At 38.9% G+C, this 13,950-nt stretch overlaps 1 protein-coding gene across 1 annotated transcript; it reads right to left on the reverse strand.

Moving 5' to 3' along the window:
• Positions 1–2,939: 2,939 nt before the first annotated feature.
• vamp2 (vesicle-associated membrane protein 2) lies at positions 2,940–13,305 on the reverse strand. Its single transcript, XM_057821210.1, has 5 exons — positions 12,960–13,305; positions 9,727–9,829; positions 9,487–9,645; positions 9,267–9,318; positions 2,940–6,861 (listed from the first exon to the last, which is right to left on the reverse strand). Coding segments are annotated over exons 1-5 (333 nt in total). The 5' UTR covers positions 12,962–13,305; the 3' UTR covers positions 2,940–6,844.
• Between the last annotated feature and the right edge of the window lie 645 nt (positions 13,306–13,950).

Consider the following 13,950-nt stretch of genomic DNA (forward strand, 5'->3'; position numbering starts at 1 on the left):
CGAATATGAACCTAATTGATAAATAATAGAATAAATGATCAATGCAAAATAAATCTGCATTGACTTATACTACCTTTCACGTGTATTGGTTGAGGTGATACACTGTTCGATTCAAACCTTTGTTTTCAAAATCTACAAAAGAAACATTTTGAAAACTAACATTATACTAAACAATTGTCTTAAGACCGCTCAACATTGTCTGTCCGTCCATCCGTCCGTCCGTCCGTCCGTCCATCCATCCATCCATCCATCATCTACCGCTGAGTCCGGGATCCGGTCATGGATGCCAGAAGAACAGACTTTCCTCTCCCCAGCTACTTCAACCAGCTCTTTGGCGGGATCCCAAGACATTCCCAGGCCAGCCGAGAGAGGCCAGCGTGTCCTGGGTCGTCCCCGGGGCCTCCTGCCGATGGGACATGCCCGGAACACCTCTCCAGGGAGACGTCCAGGAGGCATCCGACCCAGATGCCTGGGCCACCTCAACTGGCTCCAGGATCTCATCCCCGACCCGGAGAGGGCACATAACCCTTTTCCGACTGAGTATCATTGTCTCGGATTTGGAGGTGCGAATCTTCATCCCAACCGCTTCACACTCAGTTGCGAACCGCTCCAGTGATGGTTGGAGGTCACGGTTCGATGAAGCCAACAGCACCACATCATCTGCAAAAAGCAGAGATGCAATACTGAGGCCACAAAACAGGACCCCCTCAACCCTTCCGCTGTGCCTAGAAATTCTGTCCATAAAAATTATGAACAGAATCGGTGACAAACGGCAGTCTTGGCGGAGTCCAACCCTCAGTCAGAACGAATTCGACACAATGCGGACCAAACTATGACAACGGGTGTAAAGGGACCGAAGAGGTCTTTGTCTGTCTATATCGGAGGTCGGCAACCCGTGTTTAGAGAACCGCATGCGGCTCTTTCACGCCGCCCTAGTGGCTCCCTGGAGCCCTTTCAAAAATGTTTGAAAATGGGTTAGGTTAGGGTTTCTTAGTATTTATTATCCTAATTATGATCATCACTGAACTACATGAGACAATAATACATGAGACGTTCCATTTTGTTGTTTTTCGAAACCTCCAAATAAAAACGACATCAAAAATCAGATTTCTCTATTGCATATTGTAATGAAGTTAAACTTCAGGTGGCATCATACAACAAGTAGTCACATGGTGCGTTGGATGCTCTGCAGGGAAAATAAACATTAAATTATGGAGGCTCATTATGTATTTTTAGCCGACTTAGTCATTTTGATAGTAGGCTAATATAGCTACAAATACATACAGCATGTGTTACCTTCATGATTAGGTTTATTTACGGCTTTTAATTTTTTGCAGCTCCAGACATATTTGTTTTTTTGGTCCAATATGGCTCTTTCAACATTTTGGGTTGCCGACCCCTGGTCAAAATAAATAAATTAAATATAACTGAAAAAACTTAGTTAGGGTATAACAAAAATAAATAAAAATGTAGCCTTCCTTCAAGCATTTTAAATTGCCTTGTGTTAAATTGTGCTATACAAATAAATGTGCCTTGCCTTGACTTCAGGTAAAACACTACTGCTTTTGTCCATAAGCACAGCCAAACGCAACAAAAAAATTAATTATGATTGAATATATGATTATCTGAAAAAATGTCTCCATAGGTTGCAAATAAAAACTTTTAAAAATAAATAATGTAGAAAATGAATTAATACATTTTAAATAAATGCAAGTTATCAGCCATTCAAACATGCGTTTGAAGGGGAAAAAATGGACCGGCACATTCAGCAAGTGAAAAGGGGTAAATGTAAGTCTGAACATAATTAAAATAATTAACTTAATAAGGGTAGGGTGAATTCTATCCTTACAACATATGGGAAGACAGTCTAAATTACCTATATATTTGAATTCATTATATAATGCAAATAAGGTTGCTTAAAAGTTGGTGGGGACAATTTGAGCATCCTGAAAAGTTGGTAGTGTTATGTCCCTTGCATCCCTATGCAAACCTAAACCCTCGAAGTACTCACTTTTTTATTTTTTATTTTTTTTTTTAACTTAAGTAAAAGTATAGCTACAGGGGCAAAACATACTTAAGTAAAAGTATCAAAGAAAAAATTACTTGACTAAAAGTACAAAAGTACTTGCTTTAAAACTTACTTTACAAATAAAAAGGAAAAGTTTTTCCTCCCGATGCCAAAATGCGATATATATTTTATAGTTATATAACTAGTTTATATAACTATATTATATAACCGTGCAGAATAAAACAAAAGTAGTAAAAGTTAATGCTCTGTAAACAGAAGCAGAAACAAGCAACAACAAGCAACATGTGAAGGCAAGCTACACTCCCTTTTATTATTATTGGGTCAATATCTTGTGCACCTGCCTAATCTTGCTTTTACTGGTGTTGCTCCCTCCAGTGCTCAGTGACGGTATAGCTGCACAGGGCTTATTGATTGCGCTGAAGGCATGAAAACGAAACTATCAATTCACTATGGGAGAAAAACATACAAATGTTCAACGCAGGCAACAAATTGAAAAATAGCAGAGTAGAAAGTATAGATACGTGTTGTAAAATGTAGTAAAGTAAAAGTACCACTTCATATTTACAATCCAGTAAAGTACAGATGCTCAAAAATATACTTAAGTACAGTAACTATGTATTTTTACTTAATTCTACCACTGCATAGCATACACAAACTAATTTGTGATAGGTATTGACAGATGTAGTATACGTACGCAAGTCCACTTGAGTGTTAAACAAAACTAAGTTTAAGTAGTGTACTTGTGTGTTTGTTTTATTGTATAGCTCACCTGGCGGAATCCAGGGTTCTTTTACTCACTTTTGCGGTCCACATCTTTCATATTTTCAAGTCAAAAAAGCGTGCCTCTACAACAATACATGTAAATTAATTGTGTATTGATCAGTTTCACACAAACACACACAGAACACTGTTTTCCAATATACATATATTTTATGATGTTCATCAATATAATAAGACATTGATAGATTTACACTACAATTATTTTATACAATTTAGTTTTCCATTCAGTTCCTCTCCTTTACATTGAGCCAACCTTGTTTAGTGTCCCATCCCATATTAAACGACAGCACAACAAATCTATTAATAAATAAAAGCTAAACCAAAATGAAATAAAGCTGAGCGCATTGCCCGTGATCCTCCAGTCAGGTCCCTCCAGTAAGACTAGACAAACAGGGGCAATACAGACCTTTATGCCAGAACATCAAGTCCTGTAGAGAAACTAAAACATTTCCTTACAAATTAATGTAATCAAACAAATAAATCCATTTATAAAGCATTGCGTGGATACAAACAGCAATCTGATGTAAACAGCAGAAAGCTTTCTTGAAAACTGAAGGTAAAATTCTTTCCCTTCCTGTTGACTTCTGCGATTTTTTTTTCACCTCTACCAGTCAGTGCTTACACAGAAATAAGAAACATTTTGCTTTTTTTCAATAATAATCAAGAAAAAAGTGGGAATACAAAATAAAACATCTTTCTCTATTTTGTGGAATATTATTAGCCATCCAGTGAGCATTCAGAAACTCAATAGGTTCCCTCCTAATACTACACTTATCCCATTTGGGGGTGACTTTACCTACATGTTGGGATTTTAGGTTTGCTTAACATTAAAGCACGTATACTCATTCCATGGTTGATTAACATGCTCATTTCAAGCTTGAATTACAAGATCACGTGGAAAGAAGAGCAGGAAATGTTCCGCTAGATTGTTGTGAAGTGCTTCGGATCACCCACAAATGAGCTGAGTACAGCTTGAATTTGAGCTTAACTGAACATTTCACAAGGATGTCTTCAGGCAATATTCTCACATAGGACAGATGTGCTTCCCAAAAGAATGACATCAACAAACAGAAAGTGCCACGGTGTTCAAATATAGACGCACACCTTTTCACACAGGACAGTAAAGCAACGTGAAAAGAGAGCACTCGCTTCATTTTCTCAATTGTGTCCAAATTGGTTGAGTCATCACGGGACAACAGCAGGATTTATGGAATAACACGTGTGTTGTGTCCTACCCCAATCAGTATTGTCATGTCACCTTATCACGATGGCTAAAAGGGCCACATTGTTTAGCTGGTGTGCCAGATTTAGACTGACCTAATTGACTTTTTTTGTCCCCATCTACTATATATCTTGGTTGAGTTTGAAAACAAAACAATATGAGTCCTCCTCTCTCTCTCAAAACAGTTCCATATTACAACATTTAAACAATGGTGTTTTTTTGTCCAATAGTTCTCGCTAGATAAAGATTTTGTACCATGAACGTTGGCAGGAATGGGTCAAAAAAAAAGATTGTGCTATTATTACTTTAAGAATCATGTGTCTAAAAACTGGTTCAGATTACTTGAACACACGGAGTGGGAGAAGTGATGCATGCGGTCCTTAAGTTTTGCCTCAACTTCCACAAGGTACAATGGCAGACTCACAAGCCTTAATAACACAAATTGTGGTATCATATCATTGCAGATTGCAAGGTTATAGGTTTGAAAGTAAAATATTGTTTGGGTCAACCTGCGCCTCTCCACTTGTTTTTGATGGCAATCGTCAGCACCAGCCTAGAAATGAGGTCTTTGGTAATCTTTTGTTCTGATTGTAGGTACACTTACAGGGTGTAGTCCAGTAAGGAGTCAGAAGGGGTTAGGACCGCGGCCCTCAGATCGCCTCTATACTTCGAGTACTAACGTGAGCAAGGAAACAAAAGTACCTTCACTCAAGAGATTTAAGTGGCCTAATCTGTCAGGATCAACTGGGGATATTCCTGGGGTAGAGCTATTCTAACAACCACACTACATTGATGCACCTGCACATGCTCACACATAGAAGGATTCTGAATCACCAACAAGTAAAAGTTGTTGATAGTTGGTTGCTTACATGAAAAACCCAAGGCTACTAAGTACACTTAATACACTTACGCTGGACTATTGCAGGTTATGACTGAGACTGAAAGCTAATGCTCGTTTCCTAACAATCTGGATCTAGAAAGCTAAAAATACAGCAAGTGCACCTATTGCTCAGTTACTAATCAAGTAGCCGAAGGGTCCCTATATGCACCAAAACTACATAAGTTAACTGTTTTACAACTGTACACATAAAAGGGTGCCAATGACGGCGGGCACTGCAATTAACAAGAGAAGCTCCCCCTTAGCGTGTAGCTTGGCAGTGTATAATGCACACGGCTGAATTATATCGAAGAAAAAAAGAGATAAAAGTAGAGGAACCTCCATTTAAACGATGCAAACTTCCTCTTCTTTTGTCTGCTTTGCACAAAAATACACTATAATAAAAATAGAATCTTATTCCATTTAATGATGCATATCCATACCACTTAAAAGAACCACTTAGAACACTTAGAGAAGGAATGCTTCGATCATTTTTTGGGGGGTGACAAATCTTCACCTGTGAACTGCAGGTATTTTTCTGAAATGCAAGTAAGGCGGACCTGCTCGATGTGCTCTTCATACGGAGAGGTGTGGCAGCACAACATTTCTTTCAGCCTGGTCTTAGTGACAGCGCCATCAAAAACAAGCTTGATTTGTGCATTTTCAACTGCTCCCATTCTCTTGAGCTACAGTAACTTAACGTAGATACAAAGGCTTTTCATGTGTAACAGGCCAAGAACAATTAGATTTTGGGAAATAAGATATTAATTCTCGTCTCTGATAGTGTCACTTTAGAGCTGAAACCTGCACTTTTGTATTAGTTTACCATGATTGATACAAAAAAAAAAAAGACATCCTTATCCAGCATCCCACCCTCACCTAATGACCTTTTCCTGTTTTTTTTCAACTTTTAGTTTCATACCGCACTTGAAATATAACTAGTTACATGTGCTACAGTAAGAGCATTTGCACCAGACTGCAATGAAGGAATGTTTTCGAAATAAGACACTACGTAATTTTAAAAAAAAAGAAGAAAAAAAAGAAACAGCTACAGACATTGGTCCAACGGTACTATGGCAGTTTTAAAACGATCGGGCATTCAAGCATGCTGCAAGACACAAGGGAGACAACCGGAGAGCGGAGGACACGACAGAAACGAGGGAAGGGCAAAGACTTTCAGAGGGTTCGTAACGGTCCGATTTAAAGGACTAATTACAAAGGGACAGTTGAACAATACATGCATTTCTTTGTGTTGATCAATACCTGTGAACACTAACTTAGACCTGAATAAACTCTCAAGTAATTTCAACCCGGAGATTGTATCGTCAAAAGATTTGTAAAGAACATATTAGGTTCTGTGGCTTATTCCGATTGTTGCCACTGTGCAGATTTACAGCAAAAAATTAGTAAGCGAGGGACAGATCGATGATTAGAACATGCAAGATACATACTTCGATTAATAGGCAGTAGTCGACGCTGAAGCATACAGAAAATTAATACAAAAAATTAAAAAATACAAAATGCACACACTCGCACACACACCTACAAAACAGCATATATCAGAATAAAACTCTACAAATGACTAGATATAGATCAGTCATGTAACAATTATCATTGCCAATCATTGTTTCCTATTCTGTTGTTGCACCATCACAAGTGTTTGGCTCTCGTTATGGCAGGCTGGAGAAGCCGAGAGGACCCGGAACGGATGCGGGGCCGCACACTCACGGGACAAATATTTGACAGGGGTCCAGAAGCGAGGTGGTGGAAATGAGGGAGCCATACGACCCTGAAGGGGTTTAAGGGAGTTATATTGAAGCCAATCGGGTAAGATACATTAACTCATTATCTGTGATTCCTTTTATCATGAATTTCAGGGTTCCGTCTGAAGCAAGAATGTCGGTTGGGATTAGACTGGGGTAGGAAGTGACTCTTCTTAGGTGCTGAAGTACACTGTGGAAAGCAAGGGAATGAAATGAATAACGTTTTTCTGCATTTAAAAAGGATATGCTCAAGAAAGATTATTAACCCAATTGTCTGCCATTGACAACTCTACATGTCCATTTCATTTGAAATGGGAGGACTGGCTGTGAATGTTCACCTTTAGCACCATTGACAGCGCTAGACATCCAATCCATTCTGACAGGGAGCGGACTCGCTCGTTCGCCCCCTCCGAGTCAAAATGGATTACAACTGCATCCTTCTCGTCAAAATGGATTGGACATCTACTGCCGTTAATGGCTGTTTTCAATAAAAATTATTTTTTTAGCAACTACTACAACACATAGTTATGTGAAAAAACACCGCATGAATTCTGTTTTTTATTAAGCAAAGTTCTCATATCAATGTCTGATCTTGTTTTTCTTCATCTCTGGGAAAGAAAGTGATTTAATTGTAGGTAAACAACAAAAGTTAACATCGTTTTACTCATTAAACCAAATATATCAACAAAAATGCATTTTCTAACTGAGGAAAAAGGGCACCCTACCACCTAATAGCTAGTGTTACCCCCTTTTACCCCTTTAACAGTGAGACGCTTTTTGTAGACATCGACCAATCTTGGAGATCGGTCTGAAGAAAGTTTTCCCCACTCCTCAACGCAGAATACTTTCTGCTGTGAGATGTTTGACGGGTTTCTTGCATGTACAGCATCTCAATGGGATTAAGATCTGGGCTTTGACTCGACCATTCCAGGACTCTCCATTTCTTTCTTTTCAGCCAGTCCTTGGTGGATTTACTGGTATGTTTTGGGCAATCGTCATGTTACAGGGTCTAGTTTCGCTTCAGCTTTAATTTTTTCACAGACGATCACACATGTTCCTCAAGAACCCTTTGATACGTGATAGAATTCATTTTTTAGGATTTTATGATGGTGAGCTGGCGAGGTGCTGCGGCAGCAAAGCATCCCCAAACCATGACACTTCAACCTCCATGCTTCACAATTAGTATGGGGTTCTTTTCCTGGAATGCTGTTTTGGGTTTACGCCAAACATGTCCTCTCTTCTGGTGTCCAAATAATTCAATTTTAGATTAATCTGCCCAAAGAACATTATTTCTGAAGTCCTGGTCTTTGTCTACATTCACTCTGGCAAACCTCAGTCTGGCCTTCATGTTCTTCTTGGAGAGCAAAAGTTTCCTCCTTGCACACCTCCCATGAAGGTGAAACTTGTGAAGTCTCTTTCTGATTGTAGCGGCATGAACTTTCACATCAACAGTAGCAAGAGCCTGCTGTAGGTCCCGTGATGACATTTGAGGGTTTTGGGAGACTTCTTTTAGCATCTTGCGGTCTTCTCTCGGGGTGAACTTGTTTGGACGGCCAGACCTGGGCATGTTGGCAGTTGTTTTGAATGTCTTCCACTTGTAGACTATTTTCCGGACAGTGGAATGGCTGAGTTTATATTATTTTTAGATCTTTTGAAATCCCTTACCAGACTCAAAATCGTCTACAATCTTCTTTCTGAAGGCCTCAGAAAGCTCCTTTGATCTCAACATGGTGTTTTTTCTCACTTCAACAGTCTGTCACTGTTGAAAGTATTCTGCGTTGAGGGGTGGGGCAAACTTTCTTCAGACCGATGTCAAAGACTGGTAGATGGCTACAAAAAGCGTCTCACTGAAGTTATTCCAGCCAGATGGGGTAACACTAGCCATTAGGTGGTAGGGTGTCCTAACTTTTTCCTCAGTTAGAATATGCATTTTTGTTGATATATTTGGTTCACTGAGTAAAACAACTTAAATTTTTGTTGTTTACCTGCAATTCAATCACTTTCTTTCCCAGAGATAAAGAAAAACAAGATCAGATATTGATATGTGAACATTTCTTAATAATGAACTGAACATTTAACGGGTTGTCCGAATTTTTTCACATGATTGTACAGTGCCAGTGAATGAGTTAATTAAAAAGCCTATCCAAGAGGTTTGTGCAGAACCAATTGGACTAAAGGCTTCTATCTACAATCCCTTTTGACAGGGTGCGAATTCTTTCATTCGCCCCATCCAAGTCAAAATGGATGTCTAGTGTCGTAAATAGCAGCCAATCGGTTTAATGAGTGCCATATAAAGGGATATACTGTTATTGTTTTCATCTTTCTCTGTCTTATGTTTGGATGGGTCTCCTTAAAAATAACGTTGGAGGAAATTAGTTGTAAAAAAATAGTGCTCAAATTTTTGGTGAAAAATGTTAAAGATTTTTTACACAACATCATCCAGCCTTAGTTAAAACAATGTATTTATTATTATCATCGTTTTAAAAGTATTAATCATTGAATGTTCATTCGCCCCTCCCAGTCCAAATAATTTGGTCGTCTAACGGTATCAATGGCAGTCCATTAGTTAATTATAAAGATACAAAGAATTCTTACCAATAATGACAATGAGCACAATCACGCATATCACACCCAGGATAATCATCATCTGTGGTCAGAAGATTAAAAAAAAAAAAACAAGTTAATTGTCATTCAAAATTGGTCACGCTATCAGGAGATTCTGTTGTTTGAAGTAGAAATTGCAGCCTATTATTTTCATACCTACAAAAAATAAATATATACATTGTTCATATTAAGCTCCAGCGATCGCCCTCACCTTAGCATTCTTCCACCAGTATTTATTCTTGAGTTTTGCAGCACTGGTCTCAAACTGAGAGGCTCCAGCCTGCAGAGCATCAGCCCTGTCGTCCAGTTCGGACAGCTTCTGATCACGTTCCAGGACCTTATCCACATTTACACGCATAATATCCACCACCTGGGATGAAACACACATGTGAGAATTGAAGATATTTCCCATTGTTTTGGTTGCCAAAGCTAAAAGATAACTTCTTCTCACCTCGTCCACCTGTGCTTGTGTCTGTTGCAGGCGACGGTTGCTAGTGAGGTTGGGAGGAGCTTGACTCCCTCCTTCTGGTGCAGGGGCTCCAGCTGGGGCAGACCTAATCATGAAAAATCAGTGATAACTACGGTGGCCCTGAAGTGCAAAACACAACGGCAAATCAAAAAACACAACGCCAAATTAAAAAACACAACTGCAAATCACAAAACAAAAAAACAAATTAAAAAACAAAACGCAATTAGCCATTTTCATACTTCAGAATGTGGGAATGCCGGATTAACTGGCTAGCACTGAAAGCAATAGATGCATGGATTGGGCATCTATTGCCGTTAATGGGTGTTTTAAATAAAAATTCTTTCTTTTACTAACTTCTACAACACATACTCGGATCAGCAGTGAATGAGTTAATTGAAAGGCCTATCCAAGAGGTTTGTGCAGAACCAAAAATCAGAAGTCAGGAAACACACATTTATAATTTTGCTTCAGCACTTCAGTGTTAGGCAAATGCACTAAACTAAGGGGAGAGGCTTCATTTAGCCTTGCCTAATAGTAAAATGTCTTTTTCTGCCTGTCTGTTGCATTTATATTTAATTACAAAACTTTTTGGAACCCATACCACCCATGGCACCCTTATCTAATGGGAAGTGAAGACAAGATTATAACTATGTAAAAAATTAATAGTTTTTTTTTTAATTGCATTTTTAACTGAGCATGCTTGCCATGCTAAATTTAGCATGCTTGATAACAAAAAGTGATGCCTCATTACAGATACATGTTATGACAATGCCACACCACTACTGCGAGGCTAAACTGTGTATAAAGGTCACCTTAACACCAACATGCATTACTAATCCTTTAACAACATGAAATCCTATTGAATAGTTCACTAAATGGTCCTGTCTGTCCTTGTATTTTCATTATTGGCAAGGCTAAGAAATGATACTCAAACAAACTATGAATTACAAAAGCACACAGAGGTGTAACAATCATTCCACAACATTCTAGAGCCCCTTTTCATTTATTAATGATCACCATTTGTTTTTTTAACCAACTTCTGTGCTCCACAGGAAAGATTTTTGGAAGCAATCGTAGCATCTGGTAAATTTACCATTCACAAAATCCAAAATTTCAACTACACGACTGTTCCCATTGTGCAAAAAAAAAAAAAAAAAAAAAATTACAATGTTAAATATATTGCAGCAGGAACAAATATAGATGATCATAAACCACATAGTCAATGAAACACAGTGCACATTTTTCTCTTATCCATTGACTTAGAAGAAACACTGCATTCATTGCAACCTCATTCATTGACTACTACCTGTTACTCTTAAGTAGATTTTTCCACCTATAATATTTAACTAAATTCCGGCCATTGACAAGGATAGACATCCAGTTAATTTAAACTGTGATGACTGGCTGTGAATGCACATCTTTCATTGCCATTGACTGTACTTATCAGCCAATTGCCTTGCAGTCAAAATGGATTGGACATCTAGCGCTGTCAATGGTAGGCAATAATTTAAAAAGGAAGTGATCTGAAAAAGATTTTATTTTTTGGGCTATATTGCCCAGCTGTTTCTACCTAGCGTTGGTGAGTTTTCTGTATCTGTGCGACACACTGCCCCTATGAGGTGAAAATGCACACACCTGAGGCAGCACATGCTTCCAATACAAAGCACACACAACAGGGAATGCACAAGGTAACTTCGACTCTTTTAGTAATTGTGCAAAACAGCTTATCATTAATAAAATTTGTTGACAGCACTTTTAATTCTGATAAGGACACCTGGCCCACCTGGGAAGATATCATATTCCTCTTTGTACAGCCCACAGACAATGTCTTGGCTCTTTCTGCAAACCTAAATATATGCCTTCCCCACAGGCCTTTAAAAATACTCAGGTCTTATTAAATTTCCATTAAATGAATAGCAGTGGCAAACATATACTATAGATAGATATCATTTTATAAAACAGCGTATGCAACTAATTAAATTTCTGGATCCTACAGTGACGTTCAGCACTGGAGAGAGACATTTCAGCACTGGACAGCTCCAATGGAGACAACAGTCATTCAGCTCCCCACCCCAAAATCTACTGTGACCTCTCAAACCTTAATGCCTGCATTCCTTTCAGTTCAATACAACCATAACCACGGTGACACGACATCCAGTGAAACATCACGTTTCACGGCCTTTAAATACTGTGGCTGTCGACAGCAGCGGTGGGGAGTTTCCCTGACATGCGAGTGGATTCAAAGCAAAAACTGCGTTTCGATAGATTTTAAAACAACAAACAACATTAATAATCAATCCAAGAAATTGAATAAACCAATTTAGACGGGGATATTTTGATCATCATTGATCATGGATTATACGTTTTCTTGCTATTTACACAAACGTACAAGCTTGCCATCTCCAAAATACTCGCCACTACTTTAGAAAAAACACACGAGAAACGACGTTTTAATAGTTTTAAGTATATAATAATCGCTGTCCACCCTGGCGTAACCATCACCCACAGAGGCTAGGCTATCCCCACCCCCCGTTGCAGGTTGTAACTATCACGTTAACTAGGCCCAGGCCTAATTTACAGCCAATAATAACGATAGTAAAAACATTATATTTCACGCTTTGTGTGACATTTGTCAAAAAACGTTCTGCGCTTCACATGACAATTTGTCATTTTGATTTCTGCCATAAAAATGAGACAAGTACCACAATATGCCCTTGATGTTTCTAGAAATAGCTCCATCGTCACCCTCACTTCAACACACAAAATTACCCCTGGGTAAATGTTCGACATAAGCAGAAATGTTATTTTTGTAATGGACGTGGAACCAGTGATGATTAATTGGAGTGTGTGTAATGATACAGATGATGTCCTTTCAAACAGAACCGGTCCAAACTGGAAAAAATACGTGCGTGCTGGCTGGCTGGCTGCAGCTAGCGGTGGCACGAGACGAGTTAAAAGAGGCACAAGATAAACAAGGCTCGTCTTTTCACATGGAAAACGTTAAAAATGCGCGATTAGTCGTAGATCCAAATGATTCTACCGTTTGCTCCAAGGTTAAATGGTGCCATTATTTCGAATCACCTTATCAGAAAATTGTGGAAGAAAACTGGGATGCACAAAACGAACGCGAAAGACCCATTCAGGTGCTCACCAGCATCCTTCGTTTAAACTTCAATAATGTACATAAATCCACGAATAAACAACGTTATACTTACATTTTTGTGGTAGTGTTGGCTGGACAGCTGTGCTGAAATCCGGGCTGGAAATGTTAGCGTGTGCTAAGTGGCTGGCAGATGGATGTGGATTGCCTTCTGCGCTCTTCTCTAGCCTCTGGCACCCTTTGGATGCTTAGCCTGGCGTTTCCCTGCCTATATAGCCGAGGAGGGGCACTGGTTTGGCTCCGCTGTCAAAATATGCGCATTTAACTATTTAAATACCCCCTTTCGTTTGCGTATGTGACGGTACCAGCAGGCGGTTAGTGAAACTAACGAGAGACCGAGCCGTAATGAAGGTTTAACAAACAGTTTGGATTAGCTGGACAAAGATGGCTTGGTGACGTCAACAGCGGCGAGTCCCATGTTAAAATGGGTGGCCGGGGACATTTGATGAGCTGTTTTCTTACTCTATTCAAGCCAGTTTTGGACGATACATGCCACTATTAATAGTGGGTACCCCCCTCTAGACATGTATTAAGTGTCAAAATTGTAGCGTGTTTAGGGGCTCGTAAAAAGCATCTTATTTTGAATGTCTTAGTATCTGTCAACAAAATGGCGTTCAACGAGAGGAGGCGTGGCCACCAGCATACTGGTTATCTCTGATGGCTCACTGTTGATTTCATCCAACTACATTGAATCTATTCATAAACCATTTAAAAGCTAGTTATCCTACTCTCATTAGAGGAATCGTTTGATACATTAACGCACAAGGGTTTTGTTTCGTTCTTTAGAATGCTGCTGGAATATTTATTCAATATTTCCTCTTTCAGGGACAGTTGTCATTACAATGGACAGCTACTCAAAAGTTGACACTTAACCCTTTATAGAGCAAGTGAAAACATTTGGTCAATAAAAAAAAACGTAAATATTTGCAATTATTATTTTTATAATTAGTCATTATCGTTTTTAATCATTACAAATACATGTAAAAATTAATGCAATGTTTGTAGCTGTCAATGGCAGCCTGAGCTCAATCACAGCCCTTATAAAG

The sequence above is a fragment of the Corythoichthys intestinalis genome, chromosome 18, assembly GCF_030265065.1.
Source record: "Corythoichthys intestinalis isolate RoL2023-P3 chromosome 18, ASM3026506v1, whole genome shotgun sequence".
Taxonomy (NCBI): domain Eukaryota; kingdom Metazoa; phylum Chordata; class Actinopteri; order Syngnathiformes; family Syngnathidae; genus Corythoichthys; species Corythoichthys intestinalis.

Excerpts from the sequence above, each read along its gene's own strand:
- vamp2 (XM_057821210.1), bottom strand. Across the intron at positions 9,646-9,726 it reads CACAAGCACAGGTGGACGAG|GTGGTGGATATTATGCGTGT; the intron begins GTGAGAAGAAGT and ends GTTTCATCCCAG. Across the intron at positions 9,319-9,486 it reads ACTGGTGGAAGAATGCTAAG|ATGATGATTATCCTGGGTGT; the intron begins GTGAGGGCGATC and ends TTCTGACCACAG.